The following is a 20,394-nucleotide window of genomic DNA, read 5'->3' as shown; positions in this document are numbered from 1 at the left end:
CTGATATGTAGAAGGCAATGGCACCCCACTCCAGTACTCTTGCCTGGAAAATCCCATGGACGGAGGAGCCTGGTAGGCTGCAGTCCATGGGGTGGCTAAGAGTCAGACACGACTAAGTGACTTCACTTTCACTTTTCACTTTCATGCATTGGAGAAGGAAATGGCAACCCACTCCAGTGTTCTTGCCTGGAGAATCCAAGGGACAGGGGAGCCTGGTGGGCTGCCGTCGATGGGGTCCCACGGAGTCAGACACGACTGAAGCAACTTAGCAGTAGCAACGTGTTTAAGGTGTACGGCATGCGGATGAGCTGCATGTGTGTATTGCAGGACCACCAGAGTGTCAGGTAACACCTCTCTAATTACTGTTTCTTTATTTGTGGTGAGAACATTTAAGGTCCACACTCTCAGCAGCTTTGAGGTGTATGCTGCTGCTGCTGCTAAGTCGCTTCAGTAGTGTCCGACTCTGTGTGAACCCATAGACGGCAGCCCACCAGGCTCCCCTGTCCCTGGGATTCTCCAGGCAAGAACACTGGAGTGGGTTGCCATTTCCCTCTCCAACGCATGAAAGTGAAAAGTGAAAGTGAAGTCACTCAGTCATGTCCGACTCCTAGCGACCCCATGGACTGCAACCCACCAGGCTCCTTGGTCAGGCAAGAGTACTGGAGTGGGGTGCCATTGCCTTCTCCGTTGAGGTGTATAGTATAGTATTATTAACTCTAATCGCCATGCTACACATTGTTGTCATTGTTCAGTCGCTCAGTCGTATCCGACTCTTTGCACCCTGTGGACTGCAGCATGCCAGGCTTCCCTGTCCTTCACTATCTCCCAGAGTTTACTTAAACTCATGTCCACTGAGTCAGTGATGCCATCCAACCATCTCATCCTCTGTCATCCCATTCTCCTCCTGCCTTCAATCTTTCCCAGCATCAGGGTCTTTTCCAATGAGTCAGCTCTTTGTATCAGGTGGCCAAAGGATTGGAGCTTCAGCCTCAGAATCAGTCTCTCCAGTGAGTATTCAGGGTTGATTTCCTTTAGCATTGACTGGTTTGATCTCCTTGTAGTCCAAGGGACTCTCAAGAGTCTTCTCCAACACCACAGTTCAAAAGCATCAATTCTTTGGCACTCAGCTATACATTAGGTGCTCAGATGTTTCCATCTTATAAATGGAAGTTTATACCCTTGGACCAGTCTCTTCCAATTTCCCTCACCCCCAGCCCCTGGCAACCACCATTCTCCTCTCTGTTTCTATGAGTTCATCTGCCATTTTCTGATAGTGTTCTTTTCAGCTAAAATGTTTTTCCCATGGGTTAAGGAAGCTGCAACAGCAGATTTAAGAAAAAATTGTGCTCACTAATCTGAATTTAGACTTCTTCTCCTTCTGAATAGGTATATGTGACTCCTAGTCACACAGTGAGAAATCATAAATGTTTGCAACATCCTTATTGCCTTCCCTTATTTTGGTCTTCCTTTTCAAATGTGGCATCTGCTGTTGGTTCGGGATTTCTTTGCACTGCTTTCTTCCCTGAAGCAAAAGAGTGACACTCCGCAAAGGAGTGTCATTTCGCTTCGTCCCCACGTCTAAGGCTGGTAGGTTATCTGACTGCACGTTTCCCCGTCGGTTTGTTTGTATGCCTGTCACTGGTGCGTGTTCTGACTGTGTGTTTTGTGGTTGGTTTACTGACATGCTGAGGGGACGCCAAGGCTCTTACAAAGCATTGCTCTGCTGTATCTAGCCGCACATTTTTGAGAATTAGAAGTTGGTGGGAGATGGGTACCTTGCTATTCTGAAACTCAGGGATTCTCAAACTTAAGTGTGTGATCAGAATCAGGTAGAAGGCTTATTTAGATCTCAGATTTCTGGGCCCTACCTGCAGAGTTTCTGATTCAGCAAGTCTAAGGTGGGACCTGAAAACCTGCATTTCTAACAAGTTCCCAGGTGCTGATGCTGCTGGTCTGGGGACCATACTGTGTGTGATGAACACAGATACAAGTCCCCATGAGGGCAAACAGCTCAAGAGAATATATTGTGATCACTGGGTGGGTAGCAAGTTAAAATCAATTTTAACCAATAGTTTATAAAATAAATGAAAAGAAATGAAACATTTAAAGAATTTTCCTGTACTTTCAGTTCAGTTCAGTAGCTCAGTCATGTCTGACTCTTTGCAACCACATGGACTGCAGCATGCCAGGCCTCCCTGTCCATCATCAACTCCCGGAATTTACTCAAACTCATGTCCATTGAGTCGGTGATGCCATCCAACCATCTCATCCTCTATTGTCCCTTCTCCTCCTGCCTTCAATCTTTCCCAGCATCAGGGTCTTTTCAAATCAGGTGGCCAAGCTGTTGGAGTTCCAGCTTCAGCATCAGTCCTTCCAAAGAATATTCAGGACTGATTTCCTTTAGGATGGACTGGTTGGATCTCCTTGCAGTCCAAGGGACTCTTTTAAGAGTCTTCTCCAACACCACAGTTCAAAAGCATCAATTCTTTGGCGCTCAGCTTTCTTCACAGTCCAACTCTCACATCCATACGTGACCACTGGAAAAACTGTAGCCTTGACTAGATGGACCTTTGTTGGCAAAGTAATGTCTCTGCTTTTTAACATGCTGTCTGGGTTGGTCATGACTTTAGCCTTTTAAAATTCCTCTTGGTTCACATACATACTTGTTCACATACATATTTGCATGAGAATAGTCATCTTGGTTTTATTTTCTCTCCGAAGTGCCTATTAGAACCTTGATCTTTGATTTTGCCCTGCCACCTATCTGTTGTCTGTGCTGGGCCCCACATCCAGCTTGGTGTGTTTGTTTTATACTGAAAACCTCTAGAACCTGAAGGCTTTATGCCTACCTTTTCTTGTCCAAATCTCCTTATCATCACCTCAACTACAAACCAAGTTATTTTACGTGTATTTATAAACATCCTAGATGATCAATTGAAGTTATGAGATTATCCCATTCAAATACTTTACTTACTGCTCATAGTTAAATACACATACGACAATTATCTTTAAAATGAAGTTGAAGATACTCTCTTGTCGTTATACTTAATCTTGAACCCTGGAGCTTTGTCATGGTGTTACAAGCATTTGAATTTTTTAAAAAATAATTTTTATAGAGAATCACTAAGAAAAATAGACCGCTTTATCATGGATGGTTTTAACTGTAGCTACTGTATGTTTGGGCTTCCCAGGAAGCACTAGTGGTAAACAAGCTGCCTGCCAGTGTAGGCGACACAGGAGACCTGGATTCTATCCCTGGGTTGGGAAGATCCCCTGGAGAAGGGTATGGAAACCCACTCCAGTATTCTTGCCTGGAGAATCCCATGGACAGAGGAGCCTGGCAGGCTGCAGTCCATGGGGTGGCAAAGAGTTGGACACAACTGAGACTTAGCATGCACACACACACTGTATGCTTAGAGGATGTATCGATGCATTTGTAAACTATAAAAGAAATAGATGAATATTAAAATTTATTATTAAGGGAAACAGTATTTCTTCTTTAAAAATTTGCTTCCTTTCATGCATACATCTCCCTTTTGTAAAACATATCTTTACATCGCTCCCTTTTTGTTAAAATCCTGGGTGACATTTTTTTCGTTTTAGCTGATATAGATCATAGGTAAAATCCACCCTCTAGTGGCCAAAAGCATCATGAAAAAAAAAAAAAGACTTTTATAAGACTGGACTAAAAAGTTAGGAAGAGGTTGATTTTTTTTCATGTGACTAGTTTGTGACCTAATTCTGAAGGCAGATTCAAGAGGAAGCTTCTAGAAATGTTTAGATCCACGTGGTTAAAATAATTCCCAAGATAACGGACAATTTTAAGATTCAAATGCCTTTAGATTTGCAAGTGCTTCTGTTTAAGTGTGTTCATTGCTGAGTTCTCTGGACTTCTGAGGCCCTTCATAAGTCCCAAGTCAGCTGTATCACCTAAAATACGTTCTTTCATTTGTTCTTAAATAGTTTTCAAAGGAGAATGCTAACTATTGATTTTTGTAAGGACTAACTCAGAGTAGTGGTTGTTTGCTTTTCTGTCATATACTTACCAATTATGTTTATAACTTTTTAATAATTTTTATTGGAGTACAGTTGCTTTGCAATTATGTGTTAGTTTCTCTTGTACAGCCAAGTGAATCAGTTATACTTATATTCCCTCTCTGTTGGATTTCTGTTCGATTTGGGTCACCGCATAGCGTTGAGTAGAGGTCCCTGGGCTGTACAATGGGTTCTCACTGTTGTCTGTTTTATACATGGCAGTGTGTATATGTCAATCCCAATCTCCCAATTCATCCCTTCCTCCCTTTCCCCCTCGGTATCCATATGTGATGGCTGATCCTTACGTCTTAAAAAGTCTCCTCTTCTAATAAGACTGAATTTCCCCCTCTATACACTATGATAATTGCCCCCACCTCCTTCGCTTCCACCTAAAAAGTACCTTTAATAAAGTCAGTCTTTTCCTGATATGACAAGTACCCTTGCTGTCCAGTCGCGGTTGTCATTTCCCTTGGGTATTGGCCACCTGTCTTGGAGTTGTGATTCTACCCAGAAAATACCTATAAAGTATCTATCATATTATCCCTTTGCATTACACAAGTATTGGTAACATATTTCCATTATGGAAAATTAGAAAACATGAGCATGCATATCTGAAATATGAAAAAGAATCCCCTCAGTTTCACTGCCTAACAAAACCCACTGTCAATTTGGCAATTTTTTATTGCATTTGTACAAATCAGGCATTTATAAAGAAAAGAACCACTTTTTGTATTTCTGTGTCAAAGGTTATTTTGCTCGATGATGCCACTTTCCTGGCAAATTCAACTCACCCACTGTGACTCAGCACCTCCTGTCTTCACCCACCTGTGTGCCGAGGACATGAGATCAGACAGTTGTTAAAGGGAAAACACAGTTGGGATCAAAGATTGAGCAGAGTTTCAGAGTGTGACTGCCAAGCAGGACACTGGATCCAGCACAGAGGGTAATCTCAGGGGTGAGGCTGAAGAAAGGGAAAAGAGGAGGTCTTCTAAAAGCCAAATATAAACAAACTGGGTCTCATATGTGGGAAAATTCAGGCATTTGAGCTCCTGATTGGTGAAAACTGGGCTTCCCTGCTGACCTAGCTGGTAAAGAATCTGCCTGCAGTGTGGGAGACCTGGGTTCGATCCCTGGATTGGGAAGATCCCCTGGAGAAGGGAATGGCTTACCTTCTCCAGTATTCTGGCCAGGAGAACTCCATGGACTGTATAGTCCATGGGGTCACCAAGAGTCAGACACAACGGAGCAACTTTCACTTTGACTTTTGGTGGGAGCTGGGCTCATCAATCATGAGAGTGCAGGGCTGATGCTACTGATGTTTTTTCCAGGAAGTGGTCTTTGCCGCGCATGTGAAGTGGTGACTCGGGGTAATCAAGCTTATACTGACTAGGGTCCTTCACCTTCCCCCATCAATAGAAATTGACTAGAGGTCAGACAAGAAATTCATGCAAGTCTTAATTGGGGCCCCTGCTGTAGTTGGGGTAGCAAGAACAAACATCCCATCCCCTATCCCTACCCTGCTCCTGTTAATGGGGTTCTGTTGTATTTGAAGATGCCTAGAATAGAAGTTGGCCCATAGAAAGCGACTCAATAACTGTCAGTTCCTCAATTCCTTCTTAAAGGTATTGTAACATCTCTGGGTAAAACAAGCCAGCAATCTAGGCTCATCCTCAACCTCTCCCTCTTTCTCATTCTTCACATGATATTCATTACCAAATATTGTTGTTTTACTTTCAAAACTACATGTTTTCTTTCTTTCTTTTTTTGACTGTGCTGTGCCACTTGTGAGATCTTAGTTCCCCGACCAGGGATCAAACCTGTGTCCTCTGTGTTGGAAGCACAATCTTAACCACTGGACTACCAGAGTTAGAAAGTCCCTGTTTTACTTTTTAAATGGCTCTTGACATTCATTCTCTAGCTGGTGCTGCCACCGCCCTCATTCCAGCCATATTTTTCTGGGGACTACAGAAATAACCTCTTACTTGGTTTCTCAACCTACATTCTTGCAGGTCTCTCCATTTTCCAAAAGGTGACTGGAGTAATCGTTCTGAAATGCAAATCGGATTTTGTCATTTAACACCACTCAACCCAACACACACATACACATATATGCTCACTCACTCCCACTCACACACTTCATTAGAGGTCCTACCTGATCTGGAACCTGCCTGCCTCTTGTTTCTTCTTTGCCCGCCTCTTGTTTCTTCTCTGCCCTTTGCTCTTCAGTGGGTTTTTCCCATCTTCAGAAGGAGCCCCGAGCCATGCTCCCTGTACTATGGGACTTCCACACACACAGGTTGCCTCCTTGAATTTCTCATCACCCCTCCCACCTCACTGATGTGACACACCCCTGACCTCTCAGCCCGCTTTCTCTTCCTCAGAGGGCAGCCCCCTGGAGCTCAGCCAAGGTCAGCTCTGCTGTTCTTCTTCCTCCTGGCATCCTAAGCCCCTCACTGTTTACACTCACTCAATTATTTTACATGTATTCAGATTCCTGTTTGGTGTCTTTCCCCTTTAAATGACCCTGGTAGAGAGAGATTGTCTGTTTTCACCAAGTCACAGAGCCCTGGCACATAGTAGGCATTTAATAACTATTTCTTGAATTAAAGAATGAATTGATGGAGGAGACAAGAGCCTCAGAGAATCACTGACTTTCACCACATGCCTGCTAAAGGCAGAAGGCCTTTGCAGTGATGGAGAATATAGACTCACCACATGAACAGTCAGGAAATGACTTACAGCTCGCTTTTGATTATCCACTCTTTCAGAAGACGGGGAAGGAGGTGGAAATTTGTAGATGGCTCAATAACATAAATACTAGGGAGGCTGGTGAATCTTAACACTTCAACTTAGCCTCTATCGTCCTTTCCAATTGAATGTTTGTATCAGTAAGAACCACAACGATGGAAATATTGACTGATCTGCATCTTTTCACATCAATTTTCTGCCTGGCCCAGGAGCCCCTAGCAATGAAAGGGTAAGAAATTAAGGTGTATAAGAAAGAAGCAACATCAGCACCACTGATCTCCACAGCCAACTAATGCTCTGTATTTACTTATTCAGCTTCCTGCATGTTCACTGATATTTTCTTGTGTGTGTGTGTGTGTGTGTGTGTGTGTGTGTGTACCAGGAGCATAATTACTCCATGGAGATCTGTAAAATAGCAATACCGCAGGTCTGTTTAGATTCAGAACAGAGCATTTCACCTTTTGATAGGATTAGTGCAAGCAGAGAGTCTTGCCTATGTTTTTCTGTTTTCAAGATTCCTACTGTGAATACACCAGCAAAGAGAGAGAGAATCACACACACACATACACATGGGCACACACGCAGTTTCCCTTGAAACAAAGTTCTCAGTGAAGTGAATGCATTGCCTGACCCAACGCAGTGCCGAGGGGCTGACTCTATGACAATGAATGAGTTTAGCCACAATTTGAAAGCTCACAGACAGTCATCTTAAAAGAATAGGATTATTGTTTTCTTTGCCCACATCTTTAACTACTGTGGGTGAGATGTTTGGAAATTTGATCTCCTGGGGACTGGCCTAGACTTGAATCAGGGGGCGTTGGGTTTTCACATTTTCTCTGTTCCATCTGAAATGCAGAGGAGACAGCCTTTGAATCCAACACGACACCTCTAAAGAGAGGAATCTCTCCCTGTCTCTCTGCTCACTTTGGCCTGCTGCTGCTAAGTCGTTTCAGTCATGTCTGACTCTGCAACCCCATAGACAGCAGCCCACCAGGCTCCCCCGTCCCTCGGATTCTCCAGGCAAGAACACTGGAGTGGGTTGCCATTTCCTTCTCCAATGCATGAAAGTGAAAAGTGAAAGGGAAGTCGCTCAGGTCTGAGCTGAAAGCAAAACAAAAAAATCAAACAAAACCCCCCCAGACACTTCAAATTCACTCTGACCTTGAGCTTGGCCTGAACCAGCGGGGACCAGGGATGCTAGGGGCTGAAGGGATCAGACTGGCATCTCTTAAGTCTCCTGTGTTGGCAGACAGGTTCTTTACCACTAGCGTCACCTGGAAAGCCCCTGTTGTTGTTCCTTTTCCCATATAATTTTTTTAAGTTGATATGTTATATTTTTGTTTTTATTCAGTTCAAGCCATTTTATTTCATTTTCTTTCTTTCTTTTTTTTTTTTGCTGTGTGGCATGTGGGATCTTAGTTCCCTGACCAGGGATCTGACCTGAATCCCCAGCAGTGAAATTTGTGGAGACTTAACCACTGGACTGCCAGGGAAGTCCTTGTACTAGACCACCAGGGAGGTCCTTGCCCGAGAGCTTTGAAGGTCCAGTTAGCCTTCTTTTTTCCTGAGGCAGCAGGGGGCACAGATAGCTCTCCAGGGATGATACAAAGGGAGGAGTGGTTGCAACTTGTTACACAAAGTGTGAAACCATCTGGTTACAACTGGACTCAGATAGTCTCAGATTTTTCCAAGTGGGATGTCCTGGGCAGTGGGGGTGGGAGGCAAAGAGCTCTAGAGGAAACGCAGTGTGGGACCAGGAGCCTGTCCCCTGCTGGTAGGAAGATTCTGTTTTGGGATGGTGAGGAGAGAGAAGACAAAAGGTGGAAGAGGGCTTTCAGTGGGGAGAGTGGGAAGCAAGCACCTCTTAAAAACCTGGAGGCAACCATCGTGTCTGTACAGTTCAGACCTGGGGGGTGGAATCTGGTTCACTGTGCCTTCGCTGAGTCAGTTGATCCTGGTGGACCTCGGTCTTCTCAGGAAGACACAGAGGAGTCCCACCCCACCAGCAGAACATTTGACAGGATTCTCGGCAGCCTAATAATCACCAGGCGGGGATCCCCGTCGTCTCTCCTCTCTTTATCCCATCGGGTCTAGCATGTTTCCAGCCCAGTGAACGGAGTGCCTGTTCGCGTCACGCTTCACAGAGTCACCCCACCGACTGGTATTACCTTAGATCCACGATTGCAAGCTGACCACGTGATTCTGCCTCCCACTCTTTTTTCTTGATGAATTCACTCTTACTCTGCCCAACCAGAGTTTCAAACCTGCACATCTTTAAAACTCCTTAAGTTGCAGTCATGTTATAAAGAAGATCTAGGACAGTGGTTCTCCAAAGGGGTTTTTTTGTTCTCTGGGAGACAGACGGCAGTATCTGGAGATGTTTGTTGTTTGTCACAAGGAGGGAGAGAAGGGTGATACTGCAGGAATCTGGTGGGAGAATTCTGAGGCCAGAGAGGCTGCTCAGCATTGTACGGAGCTCCCAATAGTAGTGACCTGGTCCAAAATGTCGATAGTGTCACAGTTAAGAAATCCTGATTCTGGGTGTCATAGACTGAAGTGTCCCCTCCCTCTTTTGTAAGTGGAAACCCTAGTCCCCCAGTATAACTGTGTTCAGAGACAGGGCCTTTAAAGAGGTAATTAAGGTTCTATGAGGTTATCAGAACAGGGCTCCAATCCGCTATGACTGGTGTCATCTGACCATATAAGATGGGGACGAGACATGGAGAGGTGTGGCCATGGAGGAAAGGTCACTCGAGGACACAGTGAGAAAGCAGTGTCTGCAAGGCAAGGAGAGCGGCCCCAGGAGACACCAAACTTGCTGACACCTTGATCTAGGACTTCCTGCCTCCAGCACTCTGAGAGAAGACATTTCTGTTGTTTAAGTCACCCAGTCTGTGTTCTTGTACTATGGCTGCCCTATACACTGTAATTTACTTTTTGCAACAACCTAGGAAAGTAGGCAGATCACATAGCATTGAGCGGGTGGCCTTAGAGTGAGTTTCTGTACCTCTCTGACTCTTCGTCCCTCATCTTTCAGCTGGGACTCGTCATGCTCATCATTTGGGATGTCATGAGGTTTAAACAGTTAACACAGGTAAAGGGTCAGTAAGGAAGCAGAGGCCACTCACGTGCTACTGGACAAAAACCCCTTGTGGGTGGAGACCTTGCCATTTAGTTGTGTGGTGACAGCATCTGGAAGTTTCTGGCATATCACAGGCACATCTTAGATGTGTGTTGATTTTTTTAAATTTATTTATTTATTTTTTTTCTGTTTATTTTATTTTTTTTAATTTTTTTAATTTTTATTTTTTATTAATATTTTTTTAAATTTTATTTTATTTTTAAACTTTACATAATTGTATTAGTTTTGCCAAATATCAAAATGAATCCACCACAGGTATACATGTGTTCCCCATCCTGAATCCTCCTCCCTCCTCCCTCTCCATACCATCCCTCTGGGTCGTCCCAGCGCACCAGCCCCAAGCATCCAGTATCGTGCATCGAACCTGGACTGGCGACTCGTTTCATATATGATATTATACATATTTCAATGCCATTCTCCCAAATCATCCCACCCTCTCCCTCTCCCACAGAGTCCAAAAGACTGTTCTATACATCAGTGTCTCTTTTGCTGTCTCGTACACAGGGTTATTGTTACCCTCTTTCTAAATTCCATATATATGCGTTAGTATACTGTATTGGTGTTTTTCCTTCTGGCTTACTTCACTCTGTATAATAGACTCCAGTTTCATCCACCTCATTAGAACTGATTCAAATGTATTCTTTTTAATGGCTGAGTAATACTCCATTGTGTATATGTACCATAGCTTTCTTATCCATTCATCTGCTGATGGACATCTAGGTTGCTTCCATGTCCTGGCTATTATAAACAGTGCTGCGATTTTTTTTTAATTGGGTATAATTGCTTTACAATATTGTATTGGTTTCCACGGTACAATGAAGTGAATCAGCTATTGTTATTCAGTCGCTAAGTCTCATCTGGCTGTGCATTTCCATGGACTTAGTACACCAGGCTCCTTTGTCTTTTGGTATCTCCTGGAGTTTGCTCAAACTCCTGTCCATTGAGTCAGTGATGCTACCTAATCCTCTCATCCTTTTGCCATCCTCTTCTCCTTCTGCCCTCAATCTTTCCCAGCATCAGGGTCTTTTCCAGTAAGTTGGCTCTTCACATCAGGTGGCCAAAGTATTGGAGCTTCAGCTTCAGCATCAGTCCTTCTGATGACTATTCAGGATTGATTTCCTTTAGAATTGACTGGTTTGATCTCCTTGCAGTCCAAAGGACTGTTAAGAGTCTTCTTCACAGTTTGAAAGCATCAGTTTTTAGGCATTCAGCCTTCTTTATGGTCCAACTCTCACATCCGTACATGACTCCTGGAAAAACCATTATCAGCTACATGTATGCATACATCTCCTCCCTATTGAACCTCCCTTCCACCACCCCCATCCCACTCATCTAGGTGATCACAGAGTGCTGTGCTATATAGCAAGTTCCCACTAGCTGTCTCTTTTACACATGGTAATGTGTGTATGTCAATCCTTATGTTGATTTAATCAATGGCATTTTAGGTCCCCATTTAAAAGCTGTTTTTTAAGCTTTCTTTCTGTACCAGATCCTGCAGGCATAGCTGTGAACTCTGCCATCACAGCCTCTACCTTCAAACTTATATTCCAGTGGAGGAAAAGAAATAGCAATTGATAAAAAACAAGGTTAATACGATTTCAGATAATTGGAAGTATTCTGATGGATATCAGTTGAGTGTTGTAATGAGGAATTGGCGGGGGACGCTGCTTTGGATAGTGTTTTGAAAAATTATCCAAAGAAGCGATTTTTACTCTGTTTTTTTTTTTTTGTTTGCTGATATAGGTGTGTTTTATTGGTGACATAAATTCTTTAAGAGATATTGCTCTTATGAAGTGATATTCCAAAATGGGGAATAACTGTTAGTACAATCTTCTCTTGATTTATCTACTGTATCTATCTGTCTATATATATGTACACACACACACACACATATATATATATATATATATACTGGTATAATACATTCCAGGAAAACTCAGTATCTCTTAAAAAATCATTGTACATGTAAAGCAGTCAGATTCTAGGCCTTTAAAGCTGTAAACAGGGTTTTCATCTATGGGAATGTCCAGTGGGATGGTCTAAAGTTGTGAAGGGTGCCAGACCACCACTGGCTGTGCAGGAGAATCCCAGATATTTCAAGGTGTTTAGTCAAATTCTTATCAGTGGCTCAGATGGTAAAAAAAAAAAAAAAATCTGCCTGCAGTGTGGGAGACCCAGGTTCAATCCCTGGAGAAGGGAATGACAACCCACTTCAGTATTCTTGCCAGGAGAACTCCATGGACAGAGGAGCCTGGTAGGCTACAGTCCATGGGGTCACAAAGAGTCAGACATGACTGAGTGACTAAAACTTTCATGTTCACTTTTGATCAAATTCTAGTAAAACCCTACAGTCATTGTGATAAACAGTACCTCCCACTCCCCAATTTCCAAAATAGCTTCTAAAAGGCAATATGGCCCCCGTTGTGAGCCAGAGTTTTGAGGGTCTGCAGTGGCCCCCTGATCTCCTAGCCAGTTGTTATTCTTGCTCTTGGGGTCTTTGACATTGTTAACCAACCCTCCCTGGCTCCCAATTCTCTCTTGGCTTCCATGCCCACATCCCTTGGGGTTTTCCCCTCTTCTTCCCCCATCTCTTCTCATCTCTCTTTAGCTTCTTGCTCTCCACCCGCCCATCCATGTAGATACAACCTTGATCTCTTCTTTTTTCCTCTTCATGTTCTTCTTTGATGAAAACTTGAACACATCTTCCTGGCATCTTGCACCCAAAGTGCAGTTCTTATGCTTTTTTTGGCTGATTTCCCCAACTGCCACGTGGACCTGGTTAAGTGAGCTCTGAGTTAAACATGTCCAGAATTCAACTGGTCAACTTCCTCTAAAACTTCTTATTGCTTTTGTCATAACTGTTGCGTTCAGAGCAACATCATCCACTCACACATCCTAGACATGGCAGCTATCTTAACCTCTCTTTGTCACTCCCACATCCAGTTGGTTAATCTGTTTTCTCAAGTCTCAGGGAGTGATTGGAACTGAATATTCTGGATCAAGTCCTGCAAAGATCAGATCACTGGGGATGAAAAACAGTGCCCCGGAAGAGGCTACTCTTATCCCACCCTTCTGATCTTCAATTTTATTTTATTTTAAATTCTGCACTAACCTAATTGTTCTAGACCTTGGGCATACTGCCCTGAGCTAATTTGTTTGCCCGAATTAATTACCAGCAGAGGGTGGCAGTCTCATTTTCATAGAATCCTTCTGTTTTGGAAGAGATGCCTTTTTCTTCAAACAGTCCGATTTAGGTACTTTGACAGTGCAAAGGGTGTCTTGACATTTCCATAAAGACTTTTAAATGTTACCTTCTCTAAAGAAACAGTTTTAGAATGTGAAATCTTTATTTTTTTTCCCCCAAGGAAGAAAAACATCACCAGCTTAATTATCTCTGTAAAATAACTTCCTCATTTGCTCTTCATGTTGCTAGTGGAAAAAGATGATGATACTGTTTTCAAAAAACAAAAACAATTCTGGAGGATTTCAAGAAATTTTCTTTTGATTTTCACCTGTATAAATAATACCACAATTCAGAGGTCAAAGATGCTTGTAGGATTATGTGTTATCCTTGCAAGTTGATTTTTGAAAGATCTGCTGGAAGGGCAAATATGAGCAGAAAGATGCTGCTGGTGGTCGTTACTCCACACTGAGAAGAAGGCAAAAGAGACAACTCTTTAGATGTGTAAGTTCTAAAAACTGTGAAAAAAAATCAGATACTATGACATCTATCCTATTAAACAGAACTTTAAGTGCCCAGTGCAGTATTGTTACCTACATACTCGTTGTATAGCAGAGTTCTGGAACATTTTCATTTTGCATAACTGAAACTCTATATCCTTTCCGCTGCAACTCCCTGTTTCCCCTCTCCTCCACCCCAGCAACTATCATTCTCTTCTACCCCTTTGAGTCTGACTACTTTAGATTCCACATTTGAGTGGAATCATGAAGGGTTTTTCCTTCTGTGACTGGTTTATTCTACTTAGCACATGGCCTCATGGTTCATCCATGTTGTAACATATGACAGGATTTCCTTCTTTTTCAAGACTGGATAGTATTTCGCTGTATGTATATATGGGGTCACATTTCCTGTAACCATTCACCTGTTGATGCACATTTAGGTTGTTTCTGCCTCTCGGCTATCGTGAAGCATGCCACACTGAACATGGCAATGCAAATGTATCTGCAAGATCTTATTTTCAACTCTTCTGAATAAATAACTAGAAGTGAAGTTATAGATATATGGTAATTCTATTTTTCATCTTTGAGGAATCTCTGTATTTTTTGTTTTATATAGCAACTGCAGTCTTTTACATTCCCACTAACAGTGTATGGGAGTTCCCATCTTTCCGCGTCCTTGACAACACTTGTTATTTTCTGTTTGCTTTGTTTTCTCATGGCCAGCTTAACTGGGATGAGGTGATACTTCTTTTGATTTCCACTTCCCCGATGATTAGTGATGTTGAACACTTTTTTGTATACCTGTTGGCCATGTATCTTACACAGTTCACCAAAAACAACACAAACTGAATTAAAGACTTAAACCTAAGAACCCGAAACTATAAAACTCCTGAAAGAAAACTTAGGGGAAAACCTTCATAAAATTGATCTTGGCATTGATTTTTGGATATGAGACCAAAAGTACAGGCACCAAAAGCAAACATAAAGTAGGACTATATCAAACTGAATGCTTCTATTCAGCAAAGGGAGTCAACAGAGTCAACAGAGTCAAAGGCAGACTTCAGAGTGGGAGACACTGTTTGCACAGTCTATCTTTAATAAATTGTTAAACTTTTTACAAAACTCTTGTAAGAAGAAAGATTTTCTGTTGAATGTAGATCAGAAATCTAAATTCATGACTTGTGCTATAAGCGATCAGAGACTAAAGATTTTGGACTTTCCAAGCCACATGGAGCTACTCAATCTATCATTGTATGAAATCAGCCATAGACAATATATATGTGGATGGGTGTGACTGTGTCTCAATAAAACATCATTTATAAAAACAGGGATGAATTTGGCCTGTGGACCACAATTTGCTGATCCTTAATCTAGAGCTGGGTTTCTGCGTCTGTCTCTTTCACTGTTAGGCTGGGTGGGTTTTTGTTGGGGGCTGTTCTGTGCATTATAGGATGGTTTGCAGGATCCTTAGACCAGAAGCCAAAAGTAATCCCCTCCTATCCACCCTTGTTGTGACAACTCAAAATATCTCCAAACATTGCCAGATATCTTCTGAGGGGAAAAATTGCTGTTGGTTGAGAAACTCTGATCTAGATGATTAAAATGATCTGATAAAGGGTAATAAGAAATATTTCTGTAAAGCTGCAAGAAGCCTGGAGAGATAGAAGAATGGAAATCCATAGGGTATTTGTCTCAGGGAGGTCAAGGTCCCCTTAAAGGAGCCACTATCACTGTCGAAAGATGGAAAAGAATTCAAAAAGGTCTGAAATGGCAACTTACTTGAAAGTTCAGTTCAGTTCAGTTGCTCAGTTGTGTCTGACTCTTTGCGACCCCATGAATCGCAGCATGCCAGGCCTCCCTGTCCATCACCAACTCCCGGAATTCACTCAAACTCACGTCCATCGAGTCGGTGATGCCATCCAGCCATCTCATCCTCTGTTGTCCCCTTTTCCTCCTGGCCCCAATCCCTCCCAGCATCAGAGTCTTTTCCAATGAGTCAACTCTTCGCATCAGGTGGCCAAAGTACTGGAGTTTCAGCTTTAGCATCATTCCTTCCAAAGAACACCCAGGACTGATCTCCTTTAGAATGGACTGGCTGGATCTCCTTGCAGTCCAAGGGACTCTCAAGAGTCTTCTCCAACACCACAGTTCAAAAGCATCAATTCTTTGGTGCTCAGCTTTCTTCACAGTCCAACTCTCATATCCATACATGACCACTGGAAAAACCATAGCCTTAACTAGACGGACCTTTGTTGGCAAAGTAATGTCTCTGCTTTTCAATATGCTATCTAGGTTGGTCATAACTTTTCTTCCAAGGAGTAAGCGTCTTTTAATTTCATGGCCGCAATCACCATCTGCAGTGATTTAGGAGCCCAGAAAAATAAAGTCTGACACTGTTTCCCCATCTATTTCCCATGAAATGATGGGCCAGATGCCATGATCTTCGTTTTCTGAATGTTTAGCTTTAAGCTAACTTTTTCACTCTCCTCTTTCACTTTCATCAAGAGGCTTTTTAGTTCCTCTTCACTTTCTGCCATAAGGGTGGTGTCATCTGCATATCTGAGGTTATTGATATTTCTCTTGGCAATCTTGATTCCAGCTTGTGCTTCCTCCAGCCCAGCATTTCTCGTGATGTACTCTGCATATAAGTTAAATAAGCAGGGTGACAATATATAGCCTTGACATACTCCTTTTCCTATTTGGAACCAGTCTGTTGTTCCATGTCCAGTTCTAATTATTGCTTCCTGACCTGCATATAGGTTTCTCTAGAGGCAGGTCAGGTGGTCTGGTATTCCCATCTCTTTCAGAATTTTCCACAGTTTATTGTGATCCATACAGTCAAAGGCTTTGGCATAGTCAATAAAGCAGAAATAGATGTTTTTCTGGAACTCTCTTGCTTTTTTGATGATCCAGCGGATGTTGGCAATTTGATCTCTGGTTCCTCTGCCTCTTCTAAAACCAGCTTGAACATCTGGAAGTTCACGGTTCACACATTGCTGAAGCCTGGCTTGGAGAGTTTTGAGCATTACTTTACTAGCGTGTGAGATGAGTGCAATTGTGCGGTAGTTTGAGCATTCTTTGGCATTGCCTTTCTTTGGGATTGGAATGAAAACTGACCTTTTCCAGTCCTGTGGCCACTGCTGAGTTTTCCAAATTTGCTGGCATATTGAGTGCAGCACTTTCACAACATCATTTTTCAGAATTTGAAATAGCTCAACTGGAATTCCATCACCTCCACTAGCTTTGTTCGTAGTGATGCTTTCTAAGGCCCACTTGACTTCACATTCCAGGATGTCTGGCTCTAGGTGAGTGATCACACCATCGTGATTATCTGGGTCGTGAAGCTCTTTTTTGTACAGTTCTTCTGTGTATTCTTGCCACCTCTTCTTAATATCTTCTGCTTCTGTTAGGTCCATACCATTTCTGTCCTTTATTGAGCCCATCTTTGCATGAAATGTTCCCTTGGTATCTCTAATTTTCTGAAGAGATCTCTAGTCTTTCCCATTCTGTTGTTTTCCTCTATTTCTTTGCACTGATCACTGAGGAAGGCTTTCTTATCTCTTCTTGCTATTCTTTGGAAGTCTGCATTCAGATGCTTATATCTTTCCCTTTCTCCTTTGCTTTTCGCTTCTCTTCTTTTCACAGCTATTTGTAAGGCCTCCCCAGACAGCCATTTTGCTTTTTTGCATTTCTTTTCCATGGGGATGGTCTTGATCCCTGTCCCCTGTACAATGTCACAAAAAGTGCTCCATAAATAATGCAAATGTCAGCTTAACCTACTTTAGTGATAGGCACCAAAAACAGAACAATTCAACACATTCGCCTGTGCTAACGGGATAGTCTGAGCTCCAGGGCTGGCTCTGAGCTGCTGGAAACTAGCTGGAGGTTCCAGTGCCCACTTGAGCAAGCGTTTATTTTTTCTGCTTATCTGAATTCAGAACCAACACAGGCAGAGTGATTTCTGAAAGTGCTCACATGTTTCTCTTTGTTTAGACAGGGCCAGACAAAAAATGGCCTGGTTTCACTGCACATTGGCAAGAACACATGTTTTTAAAAGTTAAAAACAGCCTAACACTCGTGAGTGAATCTCAAAGAATGTTGTCTTCTTGTCCGTTAGAATAAACACCTGTTTTGCAAAAAAAGAGAGTAAGAGCCATCTTTCTTGAGAAATTGTTGCTTTCTTTTTCTTCGTTGCTATTATTCTATTTTTAAGAGTTAAAAACTTTAAGCACAGAGTCCCATATTATAATTTAGATATTTGTCATTTTAAATAAAAAATCATCCCACATTTCATCAGGAAGTTCAGTTAAGCCCTTGTTAGCTGAGCTTCGTTCTTGACTTGAAAAACAAAGGAAATTATGGATCCTTTTCTTCTGGAATAAAACTCTCTCTAGCTAGGTCTATTTTTCTAATTGATTGGAGGAAATATGGAGTCCACATCCTTGAAAGGAGCTGTTTGGCTGTTAAGTCCTGTACCTAGTGCTACCTCCTGCGTGATCACAGCAGATGCATTCCATAGCCTATGTCTCCTGGTCACAGTACCAGTGGACGTGACATAATGGGGTCATTTGTGGATCATGGCAGTGGTTGGGCTCATGACAAAAAGTGGTAAGAACAGATTCTTCATAACCTTCCTGGAAATCTATATTTCAGTGTATCCTGAGAGACCCAGCTCCTTCAGTCCCATCTATTTGTGCCTGACTTTCCCTTGAACACCCACTGCCTTCCTGGCAGGCTGACCCAGCGTGCGTTTAGATGGTCTGGTTTGACGTCAGATCTTTCCTTCCGTCCCTCAGGCTATCATGGCCTCTACTGTGAGGAGGAGTACGACGAGTGTGTCTCCGCCCCGTGCCTGAATGCTGCCACCTGCAGGGACCTCGTCAACGGCTATGAGTGCGTGTGCCTGGCAGAGTACAAAGGTGAGCATTGCGGGGTGGACATGTGCCAGCGTGGCTCTCCGTGACGTCATGAATTTCTCCACGCATGCGTGTAGCCCTCTGACTGGAGCGTGAAACTGTTTAGAATAAGAATCAAATGCTGGCAGTGGAATGATTTATGGGGGCCAAGGAGAGCAGTGTGCACATCCCTGGTTTCCTCTTGGTAAACTGAAGCATCTTTCTCCTGTCCTTTTGTTCTTCTCATCCTTCTTCTCTTCTGCTCTCTTATGTAAAAAACTGAGGATAAAAAGGAATGTGAAATGGACTCTCAGGCTCAGGTCAGAGGATGCAGCTGTGGCACTGGGGGAGGAGAGCATCTGTTCTGAAGTGCTCTCTGGGCAAGGAGACGGTGCTGTGCTTTTCAGTGGGAGGAGGCGGGTGGAGTCTCACACGTTGGCAGAAAAAATTCATTCTCGTTAAATGAGTCGTTAAAGGGGAGGCAAGTGTTAGTTCATTTGAGTGAATTTGTGTCAAAGTCACTCTGGAAAAACGGCGGATGTTGATGAAGAGTTTATAACGTTCTCAGGCGGTGGTGGTGGTGAAGACTCCTCCTGTTTGTGTCGGAAACTCAAGAGACACAGCTTCCATCCCTGGGTTGAGAAAACCCCCTGGAGAAGGACATGGCAACCCATTCTAGTATTCTTGCCTCCATAATTCTTGCCATGGACAGAGGAGCCTGGTGGGCTACAGTCCATGGGTCACGAAGAGTTGGACACAACTGAGTGACTAACATTGTCACTTTTTTTTTTAATAGCATCCAAACCCTGTTCTGCTTCCCTGGTGGCTCAGATGGTAAAGAATCTCCCTGCAGTGAGGGAGACCTGGGTTCCATCCCTGGGTCAGGAAGATCCCCTGGAGAAGGAAATGGCCACCCACTCCAGTATTCTTGCCTAGAAAATTCCATGGACAGAAGAGCCTGGTGGGTTACAGTGGTCCATGGGTTTGCAAAGAGTTAGATACGACTCAACAGCTAACACACACACACCCTGTTCTAAGTCTTTACATGGGTAAACTCATAAAAAAGACCTGAGAGTAACTCAAGAGGACGTAGTGTCAGCCTTCAGAAGCCCCTCCATCTGCCTCCCCTGTGGGCTCACTGGTGTGGCTTCATTGGAGCCTCAGCACCCTCAGCCAGCACTGTGTCAGGGGCCTGGTCATCAGCTGCTCTGCATGTGTTTCTCTAAGTCATGACTTCAGCGCTGGTGTAGACTTTTGTAATACCTTTGAGGGCTCTATTTAAATCCATTTCACGTAACCTTTTGCCCACACCACAGCCTGCTTGATACCATTGATCTGCTAGTGACCTTGCTTTGTAGCTGATGTTGCTTCTCTTTGGATGGACCCACATTTATTTAGAGGTCTTTCTCATGAGCCTTGAAGGTTTGTGGGGCACATAGATGAACCTGATCTAGCCCCTGGGTGGAAGGGCTGAAGATGGACCCCATCTTTTCTGTATGTTCAGCAGATCTGATGTTTTTCGTGGAGTATGATGCCCACTTAGAGCTGAACTCTGCCAACTCCCATGAGGACAGGCATTCTGGCTTCATCTACATGGACAGGTGTTCTGGCTTCATTCATATGGATTTAAGTTCTAGGTGGATCTCAGTATCAGGAAATAGGACATCCTCTCAAGTCTGGAAAGAATAAAAGAGCAATGAACTTGGAGACCTAGGTAGCTCGACCTCACTGTGCCGTTGGCATACAGATGACCCTGGATAAACCTCTTCAACTGACTTGAGATTGAGAGATTTTGAGATTCTTCATGACAACATTAGTAGTGGTAGATGTGCTTCAAAAATTTAAATCCCAGAATTCTTTAGTTTATGATAGAATCTTATAGAGTAAGTTTCA

At 43.1% G+C, this 20,394-nt stretch overlaps 1 protein-coding gene across 2 annotated transcripts in view; it reads left to right on the top strand.

Moving 5' to 3' along the window:
* Positions 1–20,394, top strand: part of DNER (delta/notch like EGF repeat containing) — a 392,187-nt gene that overhangs the window by 318,648 nt on the left and 53,145 nt on the right. For both annotated transcript variants that reach the window (XM_027515370.1, XM_027515361.1), the window contains one exon: positions 18,403–18,525. In XM_027515370.1, coding sequence (XP_027371171.1) covers positions 18,403–18,525 — 123 coding nt within the window. The remainder of the gene's footprint in view (positions 1–18,402; positions 18,526–20,394) is intronic.

This window comes from Bos indicus x Bos taurus, chromosome 2 (assembly GCF_003369695.1).
Source record: "Bos indicus x Bos taurus breed Angus x Brahman F1 hybrid chromosome 2, Bos_hybrid_MaternalHap_v2.0, whole genome shotgun sequence".
Lineage (NCBI taxonomy): Eukaryota > Metazoa > Chordata > Mammalia > Artiodactyla > Bovidae > Bos > Bos indicus x Bos taurus.
Note: the sequence above shows the minus strand (reverse complement) of the source record. Positions and strands in the feature narration are given on the sequence as shown.